This window comes from Necator americanus, chromosome I, assembly GCF_031761385.1.
Source record: "Necator americanus strain Aroian chromosome I, whole genome shotgun sequence".
In the NCBI taxonomy this organism is placed as follows: domain Eukaryota; kingdom Metazoa; phylum Nematoda; class Chromadorea; order Rhabditida; family Ancylostomatidae; genus Necator; species Necator americanus.
This window is the reverse complement of record NC_087371.1, coordinates 36138356-36157167: the sequence shown is the minus strand read 5'-3', so window position 1 is coordinate 36157167 and position 18812 is coordinate 36138356. Positions and strand designations below refer to the sequence as shown.

General features: G+C 39.2%; 4 protein-coding genes across 7 annotated transcripts; all 4 read left to right on the top strand.

The window, feature by feature from the left end:
- Positions 1-206: 206 nt before the first annotated feature.
- On the top strand, positions 207-4949 carry RB195_007944 (uncharacterized protein; the record flags this gene model as incomplete). 3 transcript variants are annotated; one of them, XM_064181857.1, is made up of 9 exons in its annotated part: positions 291-330; positions 2527-2639; positions 3405-3449; positions 3731-3873; positions 3929-4072; positions 4177-4225; positions 4292-4401; positions 4569-4705; positions 4783-4949. In XM_064181857.1, the coding sequence occupies 9 exons, from the start codon at positions 291-293 to the stop codon at positions 4947-4949; spliced, it is 948 nt and encodes a 315-aa protein (XP_064038613.1). The 3 variants fall into 3 exon arrangements, with proteins under 3 accessions (XP_064038611.1, XP_064038613.1, XP_064038612.1); XM_064181855.1 differs by lacking the exon at positions 3405-3449 and having other exon boundaries at positions 207-330; XM_064181856.1 differs by lacking the exon at positions 3405-3449.
- Positions 4950-6415: 1466 nt separating this feature from the next.
- Positions 6416-10241, top strand: RB195_007943 (uncharacterized protein; the record flags this gene model as incomplete). Its single annotated transcript, XM_064181854.1, has 13 exons — positions 6416-6511; positions 6573-6638; positions 7372-7494; positions 7567-7676; positions 8374-8527; positions 8593-8691; positions 8759-8845; positions 8905-9015; positions 9086-9181; positions 9240-9359; positions 9510-9635; positions 9728-9829; positions 10089-10241. The coding sequence occupies 13 exons, from the start codon at positions 6416-6418 to the stop codon at positions 10239-10241; spliced, it is 1443 nt and encodes a 480-aa protein (XP_064038610.1).
- A 285-nt stretch (positions 10242-10526) lies between these two features.
- RB195_007942 (uncharacterized protein) lies at positions 10527-12941 on the top strand (the record flags this gene model as incomplete). The annotated part of the gene is made up of 4 exons (XM_064181853.1): positions 10527-10597; positions 11423-11530; positions 11584-11751; positions 12710-12941. 4 exons carry the CDS (start codon positions 10527-10529, stop codon positions 12939-12941), a joined length of 579 nt encoding a protein of 192 aa, XP_064038609.1.
- A 3094-nt stretch (positions 12942-16035) lies between these two features.
- Positions 16036-16990, top strand: RB195_007941 (uncharacterized protein; the record flags this gene model as incomplete). 2 transcript variants are annotated; one of them, XM_064181852.1, is made up of 3 exons in its annotated part: positions 16114-16742; positions 16801-16846; positions 16958-16990. In XM_064181852.1, the coding sequence occupies 3 exons, from the start codon at positions 16114-16116 to the stop codon at positions 16988-16990; spliced, it is 708 nt and encodes a 235-aa protein (XP_064038607.1). The 2 variants fall into 2 exon arrangements, with proteins under 2 accessions (XP_064038608.1, XP_064038607.1); XM_064181851.1 differs by lacking the exons at positions 16801-16846; positions 16958-16990 and having other exon boundaries at positions 16036-16749.
- Between the last annotated feature and the right edge of the window lie 1822 nt (positions 16991-18812).

The following is an 18812-nucleotide window of genomic DNA, read 5'->3' as shown; positions in this document are numbered from 1 at the left end:
TTTCATTCTAGGTCCTCTTATTTCTCTATCACTCCGTGTACTGTCATGGATAAAGTTTCCCAGCCACATGTACTTTTGACAATCTCTATAATCCTATGTGCCAACAGTTGCGGACACCGGATGATGAGACAAAGCCAGAACTAGTGAAACAACTGTAAAACTGGTTACATTTTCCATATTCCCTAGAAATGCTACATTGTAATAAAATGTCACTATTATTTCAAATATTACTCGTTTTCTCTTTGGCTTATTTCTTATGGAACATCTACAACAATGATCTACTACTACTTATGATGTGTAAAGACACGAAATTCAACACGAAGACAACAGGTAAGATGCCACTTTTTTTAAAATGATTTATGGATTTTTTGATGATTTTTTTCAATGATCCTTATGAAGAGACAACTGTTACAATTACTGTTACAATTATAAACTGTATACAATTTTTTCAATAATGTTACTGAGAAACCAAATTCAGTATTAGTTGCCAGCAAACTCGAGCCACCATTTTTGTGCCCGATCCTTCCCAGGATAAAATATATGCATCTATTTTCAATTTTTTTGAATCTGCTGTTTTTTTGATTCCACAAAAAAAAAAGAACTTCTTGGATATTTGACATTCTGAATTGCTAACCTTCTGGGATTTTTCGGCATCAACAATGGTTATGATTTGGATTAAGGCTGGATTCATTCTGACCTGGGTTCATTTTGACTCGATCAAATCCAATTCTATAGCTAACAGCGGAGAAAATATGTTTCCTTATACAATAAGATCGACAATATCGATCGAAGTTATAGCTGTCCTAAATTTTTCAATTTTCATATTTTATTTTTTTTTCAGTATAATCCTAAAGTGGTGGTGAGATTGCAGCAGTCTTTAAAGTGTAATAAAAAAAGGTAGATGTGAGCAGGTTCTATCTAATTTTCAGTGGCATCGTAAATGTTTTTCCACTATCGACAGGGAACATTATCCGATATCATTACCTTCCATCCATTCCATTTTGACGTTCGAATTTGGCGAGATCGGCCCCTGGGTAAATGATTGGGCTTCTACCAGCATCGTAGGGAATCCTTCCACTATGGCTTACATATAGATCTCGCATGAGACATCCACATTTTTCCGTTAACCATGCTAGTGAATAGGTTTTGAACGAATTTTACTCGAAATTTTGTTTTTTTTTTTTTTGGAGTTGATTGCCAATGCTGCGCGCTGCAGGGGATTTATTGAGCGCTGTGTGTTTTGCATGACCAAATATTTTTTTCAGGATATGGGCAATCAGAAGTGTTTTATCCCTAACGATTGATCCACATTATTTATAGCATGAATGTCTCCAATGGGCTGCTTACGAAATAAAACAGTAAAAACAAAACAGTAACAGTAAATAAACGAAATAGTAAAGAACACAAAAATAAACAATGATGGTGAATGATAATTAAAATGTTAACAATAAGTAACAATAGCAAAAAATAATAATAAATATAAGATAGTACAATATAAATACAATCCCATGAACATATATAATGCAACCAATATAAAAAATAATTGTAAAAACAATAAATTCGCGTAGCACAGCTCTCTATACTCAAATTTCAGAGCATTTGCATGGTGAAGTAAAAAATACCAACGACATCTAGCGGATTATCTCAGATCCTGCCCGGCAAATGCAGAAGCACAAAGGATAAAGTTTCTGGCGTTAATCAATCCGCTTGGGATCCGCCACCACGTTCACTTCAATTCAGAATCGTTTGAGGTTTAGGAACGTGTAACTGGCCTATACAATGACTTGCGGTGGCTAGCCGATGAGTCAAGTCGGTGTTTTTATCCTCCCAGACAAGTCTGGTACCAATTTATCGACCCCTGGAGGGATGAAAGGCTTCGTGAGCACTGGGACGGATTCGAACCTCTGATCGATCGCGTAAACAGCGGGACTTGTAACCGAGCCGCCCCCAGCAAAGGCAAAAGATGAAGTTCAGGATGTGGGTGCTTCACGTCGGCAATGTTTTTGAGTAAGTGAAGAGAGTTGTAAGTTTTTGCACAGCAGTCATCGTGAAGACTTGATTGTGACTTTTGATATATAAATACACGGAACCTGGAACCTGAATCAGAGAGTGAATCCACAAAAAGACAGGGGGAGGAGAGTGGGAACTCTGAGGAATGCGAAAAAAATGTGAAGGAGCGAAAACTTTAGGGCCTATGTAGTGCAATTATTATGTACTAATATATATTATGTATATTATGTAAATATTTACTAGTATATAAATAAATCGAATAGTATATATTTAATTTTAAATCTGTTATAGTACATATAACATATAGTATAAATATTAAGATAAAGACGAATTTAATCGTTTGTTTTTGATGTTTTTGTTGTTTAGTGTTTTTTTTTTGTTTCCTATGATGCACGAATACGCCCTCTTTAGCAGTTGAGCGGTAAAATCATGCACATTTTCTTGCCGTCAACATTTAATTATTTGCACCTTTCAAATTTATAGAATGCTGAAATGCTGGCAAAGTTTCTTTTACAGCTGTTTCTCTCACTGTGCCACATTCTGAAAGTATTAATTTACTCCATTACTGTATGGGAGAAAACACATCGAAGTGCGTACCTCCACTTCTCAGTTTTAGGAACGGATACAAAGTGGGTTCCTTTCGATTTCCTCTCTTACTTTTAATAACTTTCATAGCTTTTAATGGACATGTAGTCAATTTATTAAAGGCATCACCCCACGAATCTGAGGTAGTATGGATTTCAGGTAAAGTATTCGTATACGGGATCGTAGATTATGGAAAGAAGGTTCATTTCGTCCATTTCTTCCTAATTGCCGTAAAAAACGGCCCGGAAGATACGGCTTCGAGCGATCCAGCGCGCTATTTTCTACAATGAGTTCGATTGGAGCGCGCCAGCCTTATGCACGCGCAGCATCTTCTGGGCCATTTTTCACGGCAATTAGGAAGAAATGGAAGGAATCACCCTCTTCCCCATAATGTACGACCCCGTATAGGCATAACCTACCTGAAACCCGCACTCCCTCAGATCGTCCAATGGACCTTATCCCTAAAAAGCTGCTCGCACCATGGTGTTAAATCACATACGTAATAAACCGTGACTTACTATGGCTTGTCGTGTATCAAGGCACTAATAAAGATTCGTCAACACCTAGTAAGCACAGCAAGTAAACATAAATCCAGTTACGGAGGAGATTTCTAATTTTGTGTTATTGAACAACTAATAAATAGGTAGATTATCGATGTCACGATGGTCATAGGGATACACAGCAAAGCAGAAGGAGCGAGCCCGTCTCTTGAAGCCGTCCGCGTCTCAGGACAGGCGCAACGAGGACTTTGGCCCGCGCTTCCCCCTGTGCGCCACCTTGGGACCCGACAACGTTCGCTTAGTGTTTAGCTTGGCGTTCAGTCGGCTGTCATCTCTCTAGTTGGAGTGATCCGTGTAAGGAAGGGTCGTATAGTCTGATCAAAATGATCTGAAGATCGGAGCGCAGTTGCAGCGTCCCAGCGCTTGCGCGGGAAGCGGCACAGAGCAGTTTGGGACTTTAGTTTGGGTCAGGCGGGGACCCTTCTCCATCGCTCCGCTCATCGTTGAAATCACCCTAACCCCTCCACTGAACAATCTCTTCCACAATTTCAGCAAGCTTCGTATCGCTTTGACACTATTATTTCACTATGCGACATTCATTTCTCAATATAGGAACCGTGTTTCTTTTTTTTCAGGTTGCGGATAAATACCGTTTAATTGGATGTGCCATTGCAAAAAACTTATCCACTGTGCTCACTGCTATTTTATGTTTTCTGTTCGACACGGATGGATTTCTAATGAATAACCGGAATCTCACTGGTGATTTGTATCAAATAAGGTCATACTTGAATTTTTCTTCCGGTATTTTCTCTTCTAACGCTACGACATTTCAGATTTTGTTTAAAGCGGAATGAATACGATAATATTCCTATAATTTACAATAATTACAATTCCGATCCGAATATCTGGGGTATGATCGCTATTGTACGGGATCCATTAGAGAGATTTGTTTCTGGATTTTCGGATAAATGTCTCAGGTAAGCAGAACATTGGTTCGAAGTATTCATCCGTAAAGATGTAACGCTACAGGTGGACTTCTGTATCCAAGTGAATGCAGTCTTCTATAGAGTTCCTATTTTAGGAAGCAATCGTGGAGAAATTTTACAAATCATTGTCAAGGATGCGAAACGGTGAGTGTGAAATTTGTAACAACGACAACAAAGCACAGAAATCCAAGGAAGAAATCATTGTTTCAGAATCTGACGTGTTTTATGGAGCGATTATATGCTCGGATGATGCGATGGACAACAAAAGATGAATTTGAACGTGGATCTTTTGACGACAATCACTTCTTCCCACAAAATTGGTGAGTATATTCTTTGATTACGTTGACATTGATAGTATATTCTTTGATTGCGTATTCGAGTATATTCTTAGATTGCGTTGACAGTTATGCTTGTAAGAAATATGGTTGAAGGATACGTTTAATTATTGTTGGGAAGAAATTTCAAATGTTCAACTATAGATTTTCAGGCGTTGCGACTTCAGATCTTACCTAAACCACTATCACATCATAAAATACGCTAGTTCTAAGCAATCAGAATTCCGCGAAGATCTTATAGCAATTTTGAGGAAATATAACGTTTCTGAAACATCCACTCGTTACATAAGTGAGTAAAATCAAGCTTATGACATAGCATAAACAAACAGGAACATAAAGGAACAATTCTCGATGTTTTCTTTTCAGGAACGTCCCTCTCTTCTTCTCGAACACGCCATACTACAAAAGGTACCCTAGAACAACAGGAAACGAGAAAGGCTATTCTTACCAACCACCACCATATGGATCTTCTTATTAAAATGTTCTACTATGATTTTGTTTTATTCGGATTCCCATTCCCACAACTGAACTAAACAAATCAATAAATGGTTACGTTTGAACTACATCAAGTTGTGTAACTTCGGAAGCACACACTGTTCTCCTTTGCACATTCCAACCCTTCATAAGAAGTGCTAGCTGTATTTTCACAAGGGATTGGTATTCAAAGCCAGTTCCTCTTCGGTTTCTACCGTAGATAACAGTGATAAGAAGTCCTATTCGGAATTGCCACTCGAAAATTGTGGGGAAAAACCATCTATTCTTCTGTAATCATTTTTTTTTTGGCTTGCTTTTGCTCCTTAGGGTTACGCTTTATCGTAATCCAGATCCAGTCACTTTTTCTAGCATCGTCTGTTCATCCCTTTGACTGGCACTTTGTGTTAGTTTTGCATACGGACAAACAAAGGCATATGTGCAAGAGAACTATAGTCGGGTTAAAACGACGTGAAGCACAGTGCAGTTGCGTAAGTGGTTGCGCTCGAAGCAGTACGGCTAGAATCCAGCGAGGACCTTTGCTGACATCGTTGCTCGATGTAATCTGCGATGCCCCCAACCTGACTCTAATGAACCAGTGGTAATTCCCGCAAACTGTCTAACATAATGTCGAGAATTTGGTTCAAATCATCTGAATAATCTCTTCCATGAAGCTGGCAAAGATACCCCTGTCGATCGTAACCACTATAATGCGGCTTTGCTCCAATGCCCTGCTTCGAGCGCAACCGCTTACCCTTTGCTACAACAAATCACCGCTGTAGTTTCTGATGGTCCCACCTCGATCCAATCGCAGCACATACTCGCATACAAATATACCCACGGATACACGTGTGACAGAATAAAGGATAAAGTATAGAGTTTCTGGCGTTAATCTTCGCTCGGCTTGGGATGTGCCCCCACGTTCACTTAAATTCAGAATTGTTTAAGGTTTACGAACGTGTAAATGGACTATACAATGACTTGCGGTGGCTAGCCGGTGGGTCAAGTCAGTGTTTTTATCCTCACAGAAAAGTCTGGTACCAATTTGTCGACCCCGGACGGATGAAAGGCTTGGTGAGCACTAGGGCGGATTCGAATTTCCGATCGATCCTGTAGGAAGCGGGACCTAAGCACTAAACTACACCCGCCTCTGTGACAGAACAAGCCAGTTATTATTTAGTATGACTGCTCTCATTTCGCGTGCGCCAACGACACCGACGGTTTTTAGCCGCGCGGCGGAAGGTGGGCATGTGTCCAGTTTCATCCACATTTCTGTTTCCTAGTGACAGCGAACCTTCAAAATTTTTCCATATCTTGGCGGGAAGTCCCTTTATCTCTTATCTCGAATACGAGGTGGCGGGAGTCTCTCAGGGAGGGGTGGGCTGTGTTCAATGTTACTCAGTCTAGAATTCGTGTGTATGCTTTGTGTCGGTTTTGAAGCGCTATGATGTTGTTGCCAGCGTTATCATTTTGTTTTTCTATGCGGTACATCTAGTTGTAACCATCTAAATTAGTACTAAACAGAACTATGGGGACGTGTCCAGAGGATCGTTACGAATCTGTGCTTGCTTCACGATATTGCAAGCGTAGCCCTCTGATTGAAATCCTCTCCGAAAGGAATAAGGTAATTCACTCTCTTCTAGCTTCAATCCTTACAACTCAAGATGGTGTGTGTTGTTTTCCAGACGATTCTATGGCGACAGCTATGGATATGGCTTGCTGAGTCGGAGATGGAACTGGGCCTGAAACAGGTAGTACACATAGTGGCCAAGAATAATCTATACTCAAGTATTTTCGTCTTCTAGGCGAATGCGAGGGAAAAATGAAATGTAGTTAAAGGATAACCAACACTGCTGTGATCGAACTGCAGTTCAGAGCATAAAGACCGTTCTTGACTAACAAAGTGGCTTTCCCATTTAAAGGCATCACCTCACGAATCTGGAGTGGTACGGATTTCCGGTGGAGTATTCGTAAAGGGGATCGTAGATTATTGAGAGAAGGGTGATTCCGTTCCTTTCCTCCTACTTGTCGTAGAAAACGGCCCGGAAGACGGAGACTCAAACGTTCCGGCGCACTATTTCCCACAAGGAGTTCGGTTGGAGCGCGCCAGAACGCTCGATGCCGATGTATACGAATACGCCACCTGAAATCCGTACCACCTCAGATTCCTGGGGTGATGCCTTTAAGAAAGCAATGGACAGTTCATCACTGGAAGTGACCACCTAGGTCAGTCGGGACCCTAAAATAAAAGCATTCGTTTCAGAGGGCTCATGTCATGTAGGCTAGAATTACTAATATAGTAGTAATATAATATATTAATAGAGTAGGAACACCTAATGTTTTAACATTATCAAACTCCTGAGGCCTACTGGAAGTGTATGGCTAAGTCAGTCGGGGTCCTAAATCCTAAGCGTTAGTATTGGATGATGTATGCGACATTTCCCCAAATTCGTACCCAAGTAGTTGAGTGTGCAGTAATTCCAGATTACCCCTCAAGCGATTGAAGAGATGAAAAAAATGCGCGACAATATTGACTGGCAGAAAATTCGCGATGAAGAGCGACGTCTAAAACACGATGTAATGGCACACAATCACGCATTTGGTGCGGTACGCACAATATTATATTCGTCTCACTTCTTCTCCGTTAATATCTTTCCTTATGAATGGGATCTGCTTCAGATATGCCCTAATGCCGCTGGAATTATTCATCTAGGAGCTACATCTTGTTTTGTTCAAGATAACGCTGATCTCATCGTGATCCGTGACTGTGTAAAGCATCTTTTGTGCAGGTAAAGTCAGAACTGTCTGCTACGGTTGAGACGAAAATCCCCAGAAAGTTTAGGACCAATCTTAATCTCCGATTGATGAACAAAAAGCAGTTCATGGTGAGTGTCAGATACCATACTCACTTGTTTGTCACACTGCCGACTTGGCTCTAAAGTCAGTTATACCATGTTGACATTAGTGTTTCTTTTTATTAGTGTGAGTATGAAATAAGTACTAGTACTATCAAGCTTTCTACAAGTACTACTACTAAGTAGCTTTCTCTCCTTTGCTTCTGAGAAAGGTGATGTGAAGCAAAGAAATTAGGATTTTGGTCTTCGAACGCATTCTTTGGAGATTTTCGTAGTTAGGTATTAGATTCAATTCACTTTTTTCGAATTTCTTTTTTTTTCATGAGTTCACTCCGTCTATAGCTGTATCAGCGCGCAACCTTAATACTAACTCTGCTTTTTAAAGAATTCCTGTAGTGGTAGCTTTAGAAGTGGCGGCATAATAAGCGGTATTTGGTGTGAATTGTAGAGAATCTCCCTTTTAACATTTGCTTGTCGACTTATTTATTGTTTGGGAATGAAAAACGAGAACAAAATCAAGTCGAACATATACTTTCTTTCATAGAGATCTTTTCTCCTGTTCCTCGACGTTAACACGATGTTTTCGACTTAAAAATCCTTTTAAATATTGCCGTAGTGCAATGTGTTGCAGGATTGCCACAGTGCTCGACAGAATGGCAGCGTTTGCTGAGCGTGAGAAATCGCATGTGACTGTTGGACGAACACACTATCAAACCGCATCTTTGGTTACAGTAGGGAAAAGGGCTGCACTCTGGGCACAGGAACTCCTTATGGCGTTTAAGCAGGTTAGTTTCCGAACAAATGCCTATCACTTCTGTCTGCCACGTGGAGTTTTAGTTCTTCCGTTTAGTTGGAGCACTTTCACAATACAATGAAATTTCGTGGAATAAAAGGAGCTACTGGAACTCAGGACTCTTTTTTGACACTTTTCGCTGGGGACGAGGAGAAGGTTTGGTTTTTTTCGTTGACCAAAACCGTTGTTTTCTTCCATAATTCTTTACTTTATCCCGCTAAAGGTGGAAAAGCTAGATGAATTAGTCACCAAAAAGGCAGGCTTCACTCACAAGTTCTTTATTTCTGGGCAGACATACTCTAGGCAACAGGTGATTTTATTTGTAATATATAATCCAATGACTTCTCCATAGAACAGCGGAGTTTTAAGGATGTTCATCTTATTTGTGCACTTGCGGTTATTGGCTCCTCCGTAAAGAAAATATGTACTGATATAAGAGTCCTGCAAGCTATGGGAGAGCTTCTGGAACCATTTGAGAAAGTATGCGGTAGTTCACAATTGTTGAGACTGTAAAAGTAAACTGTATCATCATCCTAGTTTTTCATTTTAGGATCAAATTGGGTCTTCCGCGATGCCTTACAAAAAGAATCCGATGAAAAGTGAACGATGTTGCTCTCTTGCCAGGAAGCTCATACATATGCCACAGGTACATTTTCTTCTTTTTCCTTCTGGAAGTAGAGACTCCTCAATACAAAGCTGTTAAGGAAGCGTTAAGCATATTGAGTGATCAAGGATTAGAACGCACTCTAGATGACTCAGCCGGACGCAGGATGTTGTTGCCAGATTCGTTACTCTCTACTGAAGCAATGCTTACAACTCTTCAAGTAAGCGTTTTACCTATTTATTCAACTCGAAGACTTTTCAAGTGTTGTGAAGTTTTGCCTCATAATTTTTGCTTCCTGTCAGCGGAGAGCAGTAAAGGTTCTAAACTAAAACCATCAATTATTACGGTTACTGCAATGAGGTTGTTCCAGAACATCTTCGAAGGACTAACCGTCCAGAGTGAAAACGTCGCTCGTGTGGTTCGAGAAGAGTTGCCCTTTCTAGGACTAGAGAAAGCCATGATGCTACTAACCGAAGAAGGTGTTGACAGACAACAGGTGAAATCTCAAATCAAACGTTTTCCTCTTTTACTCTTTACATTTTCAGCAGTGATTGTGTATTGTGTAACTAGGCTACAGCTATTTTTAAGGCTCATGCAATGATTCGTACCACAGCCCTTGAAGCAAAGAAACGACAAAGTACCGAAGTCGTGCGTATGGAGGATATACTGAGTGATCCATTCTTTGATTCGGTTAGTTGTTTTTTTCCTTTTTCCCTTTCGGGATTTCATACTAGACGTATTTCTTCAAAATTTTATCATTTGTCTCTGTGGCTGATTCCCCGGTTGAACATTTCCATTCTTGTAGCGGAGAGAAAACCAATAAGAAACAGTTTTCTTAGTGAGTGTTGCAATTCGAGCATATTTGCTTACTTTTGATAAAATCCATATTCCATAGGTTTCTCATGGTTAAGCGTGTCTCAGTTAATCTTGATTCTTCTCTTACATTCAGGTTCGCGATCGTGTCATGGCCATAGTGGGCGAGCCGCTTAATTTCACTGGCCGTTGTGAGTCACAAACGATGCGCTTCCTCACACAAGAACTTCGTCCTGCTATTGCACCATATTTCGATCCTAGTGCTACTTGTGTTCAACTAGATGTCTAACTAGATCTTATAGCGATTAATCACAGCTTTGTTAGGTTTCTCACACTTTTTAAGTTAGTAGTTAGTGTTTGGAATTCGATTTGTTGGAGTTTTCTCCGTGTTGTCAGAGATTACTGGTTTTATTCGCTTCCTTGCTCAGTGATACCTGGTGATAATTAGTGATTGTAGTAAACCTTAGTTTTTCATATCCCTTCTTGGTGTCAGAGCTATACAGCTTCATGTTTTTTCTCACGTTTTGACATTTAAAAATGTCACGAAACGCTTCAGTACGGTGCTTTGGTGTTTATGCGGTTTTCGTTCGGTGCGCGTGAAGAGTGTGACTACACAAGCTGTTATTGTGAAGAGAACGTATACAAGTGAGTTTTTTTTTTCTGGTATTTTCAATCTTCTTGTTTCTATTTAAGTTTGTTTCCGACATCTGATCTTGTTATTTTTAGAAGGGGCTGCCAACATGCGGTTTTGCTTTGATTTATTTATATTATTAGTGTGACAAAAGGGGAAATGGAAGGACTGAGAAACTATGAGAAGTAAATGTTGAGTGTGTTATCTGCTGTTGACTTTCTTTCGGAAGGTGAATAGTAAAGCTTTCATATTATCCTGCTTGGTTCTTTTCCAACTGTTTTCACTTCTTCAAATCTGCGAGTGCTCCGGATCCAGATGATTTGCGTTGATTTTGGACAGATTCTGGTTCTTTCTATTAATGAATGAGCGATACGCTGTCTTTGGTGAATAAAAACCGTATGGGAACTTGAAAGAGTATGAAGGTTCTCGTAATAGACGTAGTTCGGCTTCTGTACAACAGCAATCGCAGACCGCATTTGCGTCTATATTGCTTTGTTCTTTTGCTGAGCTACTCGGTGTTCTTATACAGGAACTAATACTAAAATAGAGCTATAGTGCTTCATTGGCATTCATAGCAGAAGATTCAATTGTTGTTTAAGGAATAATAAACTGCTTGGGAATGATGGGCTTTGAAAGTGCACTGATGCACCCACTTAAATTTTTTTAACAGATAGTTACCATTTCATTAATCTAGCAATGGCAAATGGTGTTTCTTGAAAAAGTCGTGCTGTATCTGAACGGCTCTTTGCTGACTCTAATGAACATCCATAAGTTTTTTTTTCGACGAAAAAAAAAAAACACCCATCAACAACATGAGGTGAATGGATGCATCCACTTAGGCTATGCGAGCGAGTGCCTGTGGATCAGCGCTCACGTTTCTTCGCTGTTTTTGTCTCGAATGCATCGAAATGTGTGCCATTGTTTGCCCAGAAAGCTGCTAAAGAAAGGTTTCTTTTTGTATCTCATTTCTATGTCTTCTTATTCCTTAATTATTTTGCAGGCCTTTTGTACTTTGGGATTATCATGTTGTACTTGTTGAAGTACGTGATGTCGAAGAATCCTTGGTTTGGGATCTTGATACTATTCTTGAATTTCCATGCACTTTTGATCATTATTGGATTGCGACTGTTCAGCCAGAAGGATGGAACATTGCTCCTGAATACAAGAGGTGAAAAAATCAGAATATTGTTTGTATATTTAGAAACAATAAAGCGAAGTTCCATCAGTGTTTAGGCAGAATACGCTTATTTTTGTGCTTGTGTAGAAGCCCCTCTGCGGACTGCCACAAGCTTAGAGCAAGCTTAGAAAAAGAACTTTGCAAGTGTTTTAAAAAAACAGTTGGATCTCAGCAAATTCAGTCGTTTCTTCCATCAAATTCAATTTATTAATTATAAAATTAATAACAGAAAGGTAATGTTTCACGAACTTACGACTAAAAGTTCGATATAAGTTTCCGTTCCTACTAGAGGTTCGGTATAATTTTTTTTTAAAAAGATGGTGACATGAATGGATACGAATTGTTTGAGTGATCTTTCTTTGTTTATTCCAAAGTTATTTGATGTGTATAAGATTTTTAAGAAGATCCATAAAAACCAAATGTGTTCATTGAAATCTGAAGGACAGAAGCTCAAAAGCTGATCTATAAGTTATGAATATCATATTTTCCTTTAAACATTAATTGAACTACGTATTCGATTGCTACGCTCAATAATGGACGTATTGCATTTCTAAGCTTTGTACTTGAATCCTAATACTCTGAGCACTGTACTTACTCGCAGTCGAATATATTTCAGTAGTTTGAACAATACGGTAGAAGTATTAGCGTCATTCAAGATCAAGATTATTCAAGATTTAATCATCAGGATGGTGTGATTCCTCAGATTTTGGGGGAAGAATACATTCTGTTTGTATTTGCAAGAATAAATATAATTACAGGTCCAAGAAAATAATAAAATACGTAAACTATTGGAATGTAATATGTGTGCGCCACTCGAAAAAGATAGATTCATGAGACGATGAATAAGTTGTAATGTAACAATAGTATTATAGTTCTCCTTCAGTATTGTTTTCTTTTTTAGAAGGTCGGATTCGAGCTCCTGATTACATAGTTTCATCCACATTTTCAGGTTCTTCCGAGTTATTCCCTGCGCCGAGTTCCTCAGTAATTTTTCGAGTGATCGATCGCATATGATAGCCGAAAATGGATCGTGGATGGCCCCTCCACCACAATGGGAAAAGATCTACAAGAATGGACTGAATAATATTCACGATTTTATCTGCATGGATCCGAACATACTTTCTGAAATCAGCACTGTTCTTGATGAGAACGAAATGATGCTGAAGTTTTCCAATCATTAGAGGAATTTTTCTTGACATTCTAGGAATGTACGGTCTGTTGAGTATCTATAAAGATAGAAAGTATTGGAGGGTTAACTAGTTCTGAATTTTCTTTTTTTCCAAAGTTGGTGGTTTAGGACGCATCGTTCATTGTTTTCTTCATTATTTCCGCATTTGACTGGTATAGTTCAGGTGCTAAAGGTGGTTGTATTTTCATCTTATGTACACAGTTTCTTTTCTCTTTCAACGTGTACTTTTACCTTTTAAAGCTTCATTATCTGTTATTCTTCTGTTATTCTGTATCGCTCACTCTGATGGTTGTATTTGGGTTTAAATAATCAAAATAGAGAAAACTCAAAACCATTCAAATAAATCAAATCTTTGCTTAACTCTGCATTATTGTATTGACATCTGAAGGAAACGAAGAAACTCAAAATCATTCAGGTAAATCGATTAGCCTATGTTAATGATTGATTTGCAGAATTCGATGAATTCTAGCATGCGTACATTTTAATTTAGAACTATTTTGTATTCATAATCAGAAGCATGTGGAAATCGAGACTCTGGATTTCTCCGGGCTTCACTTTTGACTTCTGAAAGCGGCTAAAATCGGAGGATCTCGGGGAATAGAAACTTAGGAGAAGTACTTCGCTCAACTGAAACTGGACGGTGTCAGAAAGCTGGCCGGTACCAGGCCTTTGTTGACTACATTAATCAGTATCAACCTTTTTACAAGGTACAAATGAAGTGCCAAAGTTTTCCAGTGAATCGTTTAACAGAATGTGCCAATCCTGTGAGTTTGCTTTTTTTTGAGAGAGAGAGGGAGAAATAGAGAACTTTCCCTACCTTTTCTTGTCAAACCAGCGCCCTTTGCGAATCCAGATCGAAGTAAGCTGAATTGATCTGAAAAATAGGTAGTGTAGCTCACAACGATGGTTGTTCACTACCTATTTTCTTTGGAAATATCAATATGTTAAGATTGGTTGCAACCTGCTTAAAGGCTTCACCCCGCGAATCTGACGTGATATGGGTTTCGGATGGTCAAAGTCGCCGTAAAAAAACAGCCCGGAAGATGCGGCTTCAAGCGTTCCGGAGCGCTGTTTTCCACGATTCGAGTTCGATTGGAGCGCGTCAGCCTTGTGGACGCGCCGTATCTTGTGGACGGGCCGTTTTTTACGGCAATTTGGAAGAAATGGACGGAATCACCCTCTTCCCGATAATCTAAGATCCTGCATAGGCCACCTGAAATCTGAAACCCCAGACTCGTGGGGTGATGCCGTTGAGGTAGCGATCTGATCAATGCCTCAGTAATGGAGGGCCATTAGTACAATTGATTTTGATCATTTATTGCACTAACCACTAATGGATCAGTTTTGATTTTGAATCGATTTTGACCATCAGTTCCACTAATCACTAGTTGATCACTGAGTACAATTGATTTTGATCACAAATTTGACCTGGATCAAGCCTAATAGTTTTATGGATCACTTAAAAGGTGCGTGTAAAGGTTAATTAAGTGTTTTTTGTTGTAGTGAAGACGGGATTGAGGTATGCGTCTAAATTTTCTCATCTCTACTGTCGCAATGGCTTGACCATCCTCTCTCGGAGTGCGCAGCCGCCACCACCGCCGCCGCCGCCGCCACCCCTGCCTGGACCGGTTCGTCGACTGGTCGCGCTGGTGGTGGCGGTGGTGGTGGTGGACATCGCGCGCTAACAAGGCCGACATGAACGATCGATAGTACTTCCGGAAATTCTTCTGTTTCTTTGAGTTTTTGATGTTCTTATCGATGGATCTTCTTGAAGTTTGAATTGCAATCGGTCACGTAAAACAATCGTGCTGTTGCTTTTGTACGATCTCACGTATTTCTGGAAAAATAGCAATTTTTCCAGCTAGAAAAAAAAGAATTCCGCTCATATTTTTTCTTTTCCGTCTCATCTTTTTTGAATCTTTGGAAATTTATGAACAATAGCTAATGAAACTGAGTTAAAAGAACACTAGAAATTTTGAACGTTAGCTATAAATGTTGAAAAAATGTCTGCAGAAATATTATCCTTTGATTTTAAACATCCATTTAAGAATTTTTTTCTTCTTTATTGTAGCTTGTATTGCATCTTTCTTTCATTTCTTTTCATACTCTTTTTTCTTTTTTATGATTTTTAAATTATGGCTTCGTTCCTTTTCCAATTAAGATTGGGATCTTTTCAAGAAATTTGAAATTTTCTCCGCGGACTCATTTGCGAAGGCTTTTTTTTTGCGAGAAGTATTCCAAAATTTTTATTGGTTATAATTTTATTTCCATTTAATTAATTTCATTTTGGTCGTTTTGTTTTTAGTTTAACTTATTTTTTTTTTGTAATTTTTAAAATTCTCTTCATGGATTCATTTTCGCCTAATTGAATCTACTGTTAAATAATTAGTCCCTACAACTGGTTATTGATTTAATGTGATCGATCTGACTCTTCCGTAGAAATGCCTTTTTTTCGAGCTTCCATCTATTCTGGAAGAAAAGATTTTCATATTGGACTTATGATGTGTATTGTATTACTACTATTAATATTATATCAAGTTTATACTAGATTTTTTTTATTCAAAAGAAGTTTTTGCAATGGAGTGCGCCACGAAATGGAGGTTTCTGGAAAATATGAAAATTCTATAAATCAATAAATATAGTTTTCTGTCTGTAGTTCCATTTCCACTTTAAATACATGCTTAGCTATCTTCTTTTTTGTGACGACGTCTTTTTTGTGTTCACAAATGTCCTAACTTTACCGAAAAGGAATTTTTTTTGTTACATTTTCCCTTTTCTCGCACATCCCTCCGTAAGATAACGATAATTCTTTTCTGCATGTGAAAATAACTTCTTATTTCTTATTTTAATTCTCATACTTCTATTTCTTATTCAAAAAACGAGAAAAGCCCGAATTATATCATAAGTTATATAATTTTTACTGTTTTTTTTGTTGCAACGAATATGAGTTGGCGTTGAGTCACGGGGTTCCAACCAAGTTCTCGAAGGTGAATCCTCGGTCCTTTATTTTATATAGATGTTTTTAAACTTGCGACCCCGATAATAAACCTATGAATAATAAAAATGTTAGCTTTAATTTAATAAAAATGTACAGAACGGCGGCAAGAGTCTCATCGAGTAGCCAGGAAAAAGCATGGTCTATAAATGCGGCCCATAAAGTAGCAATGTCCAATGGGTACCCAGCTGGAGATGGTGCTACCCGACAAGCACGGTATCCCTCTCGAAGACCCAACGTAGTGGATGGCCCAGAGAAGATCCCTTTCTGTTTACCTTATATATCTGATGATATGAGCAGAGCAGTACGGGGCTGTCTACGAAAAGCGGGTCTAAAGAATGACGTGAGGGTTGTGGAAATACCTCCAGCAAACCTCAAGGCGAAGCTGGTACGTAACCGTGTGTATGATCGACTCTGCACAACTCCCAGCTGCGTGGTTTGCCCGTGTGGCAGAGAGGGTGATTGCACGATATCGGGAGTGGTGTATCGTATCACGTGCAGGTTGTGCGGTGACGATTATATAGGGGAAACGGGACGCCCATTGTGTATTAGGGTCAAGGAGCATCTAGATGGACTCGCAAAATCAAAAACCTTCACCCCACTTGGAGCACACCGTAGAATATGTCATCCAAACTCCGAAGTAGAGGTAGAAGTTCGTATATTATCCTACGAGTCCGAAATCACAGCACGCAGAACGCTTGAGGCCTTTTGGATAACCGCCAAAAGTCCAAAAATGAACAAGAAGGATGAGTGCATTGCGATCACAAACGAGTTATCCCCGTATCAAGACTTATGCGGGTTCTGATCTACGGGGCGGGCCGTGAGGTCCCTATATAAAAACCCTTGTGACTCGTAGTTGTGGTACGTGGTGGTCTGCTGAGTTAACAAGTCTAGCTAATGAGGTAAGTACTAGCCTATGTGTTGCTGTTTGAGTTTGCTTACCGTTTGGGTGCTTTCTGTAGGGTGATGAGGCGCTTGAGGGGATAGGTCACTAATGGCTTTGAGTTTTCCAGGCTCTGACGAAGGCGATATCGCCGAAACGTTAGCCGCTGTTTAATAAAGATCGATACCAATCTTGGCTACAGCTCAAGGAAATCAGTTAAAACTACGTTTCAACATGCCGAGATTCAAAGACAGTCGAACATGGGCAAAAATGTTAGCTATTAGTTATTAAATTAATTTATGAACGATAAAAAAGATCACTGATCTAGGAACTAGGTTCAGATAGACCTAACCTGTGAGTAAAACTTGTAATTTTCCGAACGATTCGTACTATGTTCACATGGAAACGGGAAATATTATACTTTCATTTCCATGAAGGTTCCAAAGTTTTCGAATACATTTTTTTTCCGGGATTCTTTTGCAGAATTGAAAATTCTCGCATTAGACACGTTTCCGCTTCCGTTTCCACGACAGACTCGAATGCGTTCGGTTCGTTTTCGATGACAATATTGTTGTTTTGTTTGTTTTGACAATATTGCTGCTTGTTGTTTATTAGTTCTAAAAGTGCATGGCCTGGAAGCGCATGCATTATCGTTTATCCAGGCGCTAGCAGGTAGAACCTGCTTGCTGCGGCCTGACTCATCTCTCTTTCGCTTTTGTCCTAGCACCTATTCCGCCTAGATCTGATATCATTCATCTTTCGTGGATCTGACGTGAAGTGTGATTCGTTCTTTTACGATCAACATCGAAATGAATCTCTCAATTCTGAAAGGAAGGTTTCCACTCTTTCTTCCACTCTGTTTATCGATGTCCCCTATATCTGAAGGAATTTATCGAATACTTTCATGAAAATCCATAATTTTCATTCTTTCTCTGGATTCATAGCTCCTCACTAAAGCTTCTAATGAGCCGGATAATTGTGATCAGCTGCAAATAGCTTGGTGATTTGGCCAATTTTTGATTTTGGGGGAATCACGTAAATTTACGTAGTTTTTTGGGAGTAAATTTCTGGAAATTTCTTTCTGGAATTTCTGGAGTTTTTTTCTGGAAATTTCTTACTATGGCACGGAACAAGGTACACTCTACAAACAAAATCGTATTATCCAATTATTTCAATCTAAAGACAGTACGGAAATTTCCAATGTTGTTAGGTTTTTGATAGTTCACATGTACCAAATTGCAATATCTTCCATCCGTCCTGGAGAAATCATCCAGGATACCGCGTCCATCAGAGAATAAGCAGAAGCAACAGACTAATCAGTTCATTTGACGAAGCTACACTTTACACCATGCTGACAAATTCGATGCGATCGTGTGAATTTTATCACGTATCCCGTGATTCAATATCTCTTTTATAATATTTTATCTATATTATGTTAGAAAAACATTATTATTTAATACCTTAACATACTTTAGAACTCATTCAATTGAATTGATAGTATTTTCTCTACTAATTTTCATCCCTGATCCAATTCATGCGCTTTCACTTCGTCGTCTCGATAGGTGTAAATGGTTGCGTCGTTGGATAAACTGATCAATATGGTTCAATTGATCAGAAGTTTGGTTTTGTAGGAGGTTTTTCACGGGTGATATTCTTTCCTAGCTATGTAAAGAACCATTTTTGCTTCAAAGAGTGCTAATTATCGAAGCGTCCCTCGAAAAGTGCTTTCGAGGACGGGAAACTGCTATTTCGGCTGTATTTCCTAACGAAATGACTAAATTTGTTCGTGATAAAGCAGAATCGTGTTAGCAACCGTAGGAAAAAACGCGTAGTCGTAAATAGAGCTCGTTCTGCTTTCTTTTTTCCAGAACTTTCTGCGACAGGACGCTTCTTAATGATTATGAGTGAGTAATACCCGTGAATTGCTGCTGTTCAGGAATATTGCAATGTTTATGTTGGAGCAGAACGCAGTTGTGGTGCCTTTT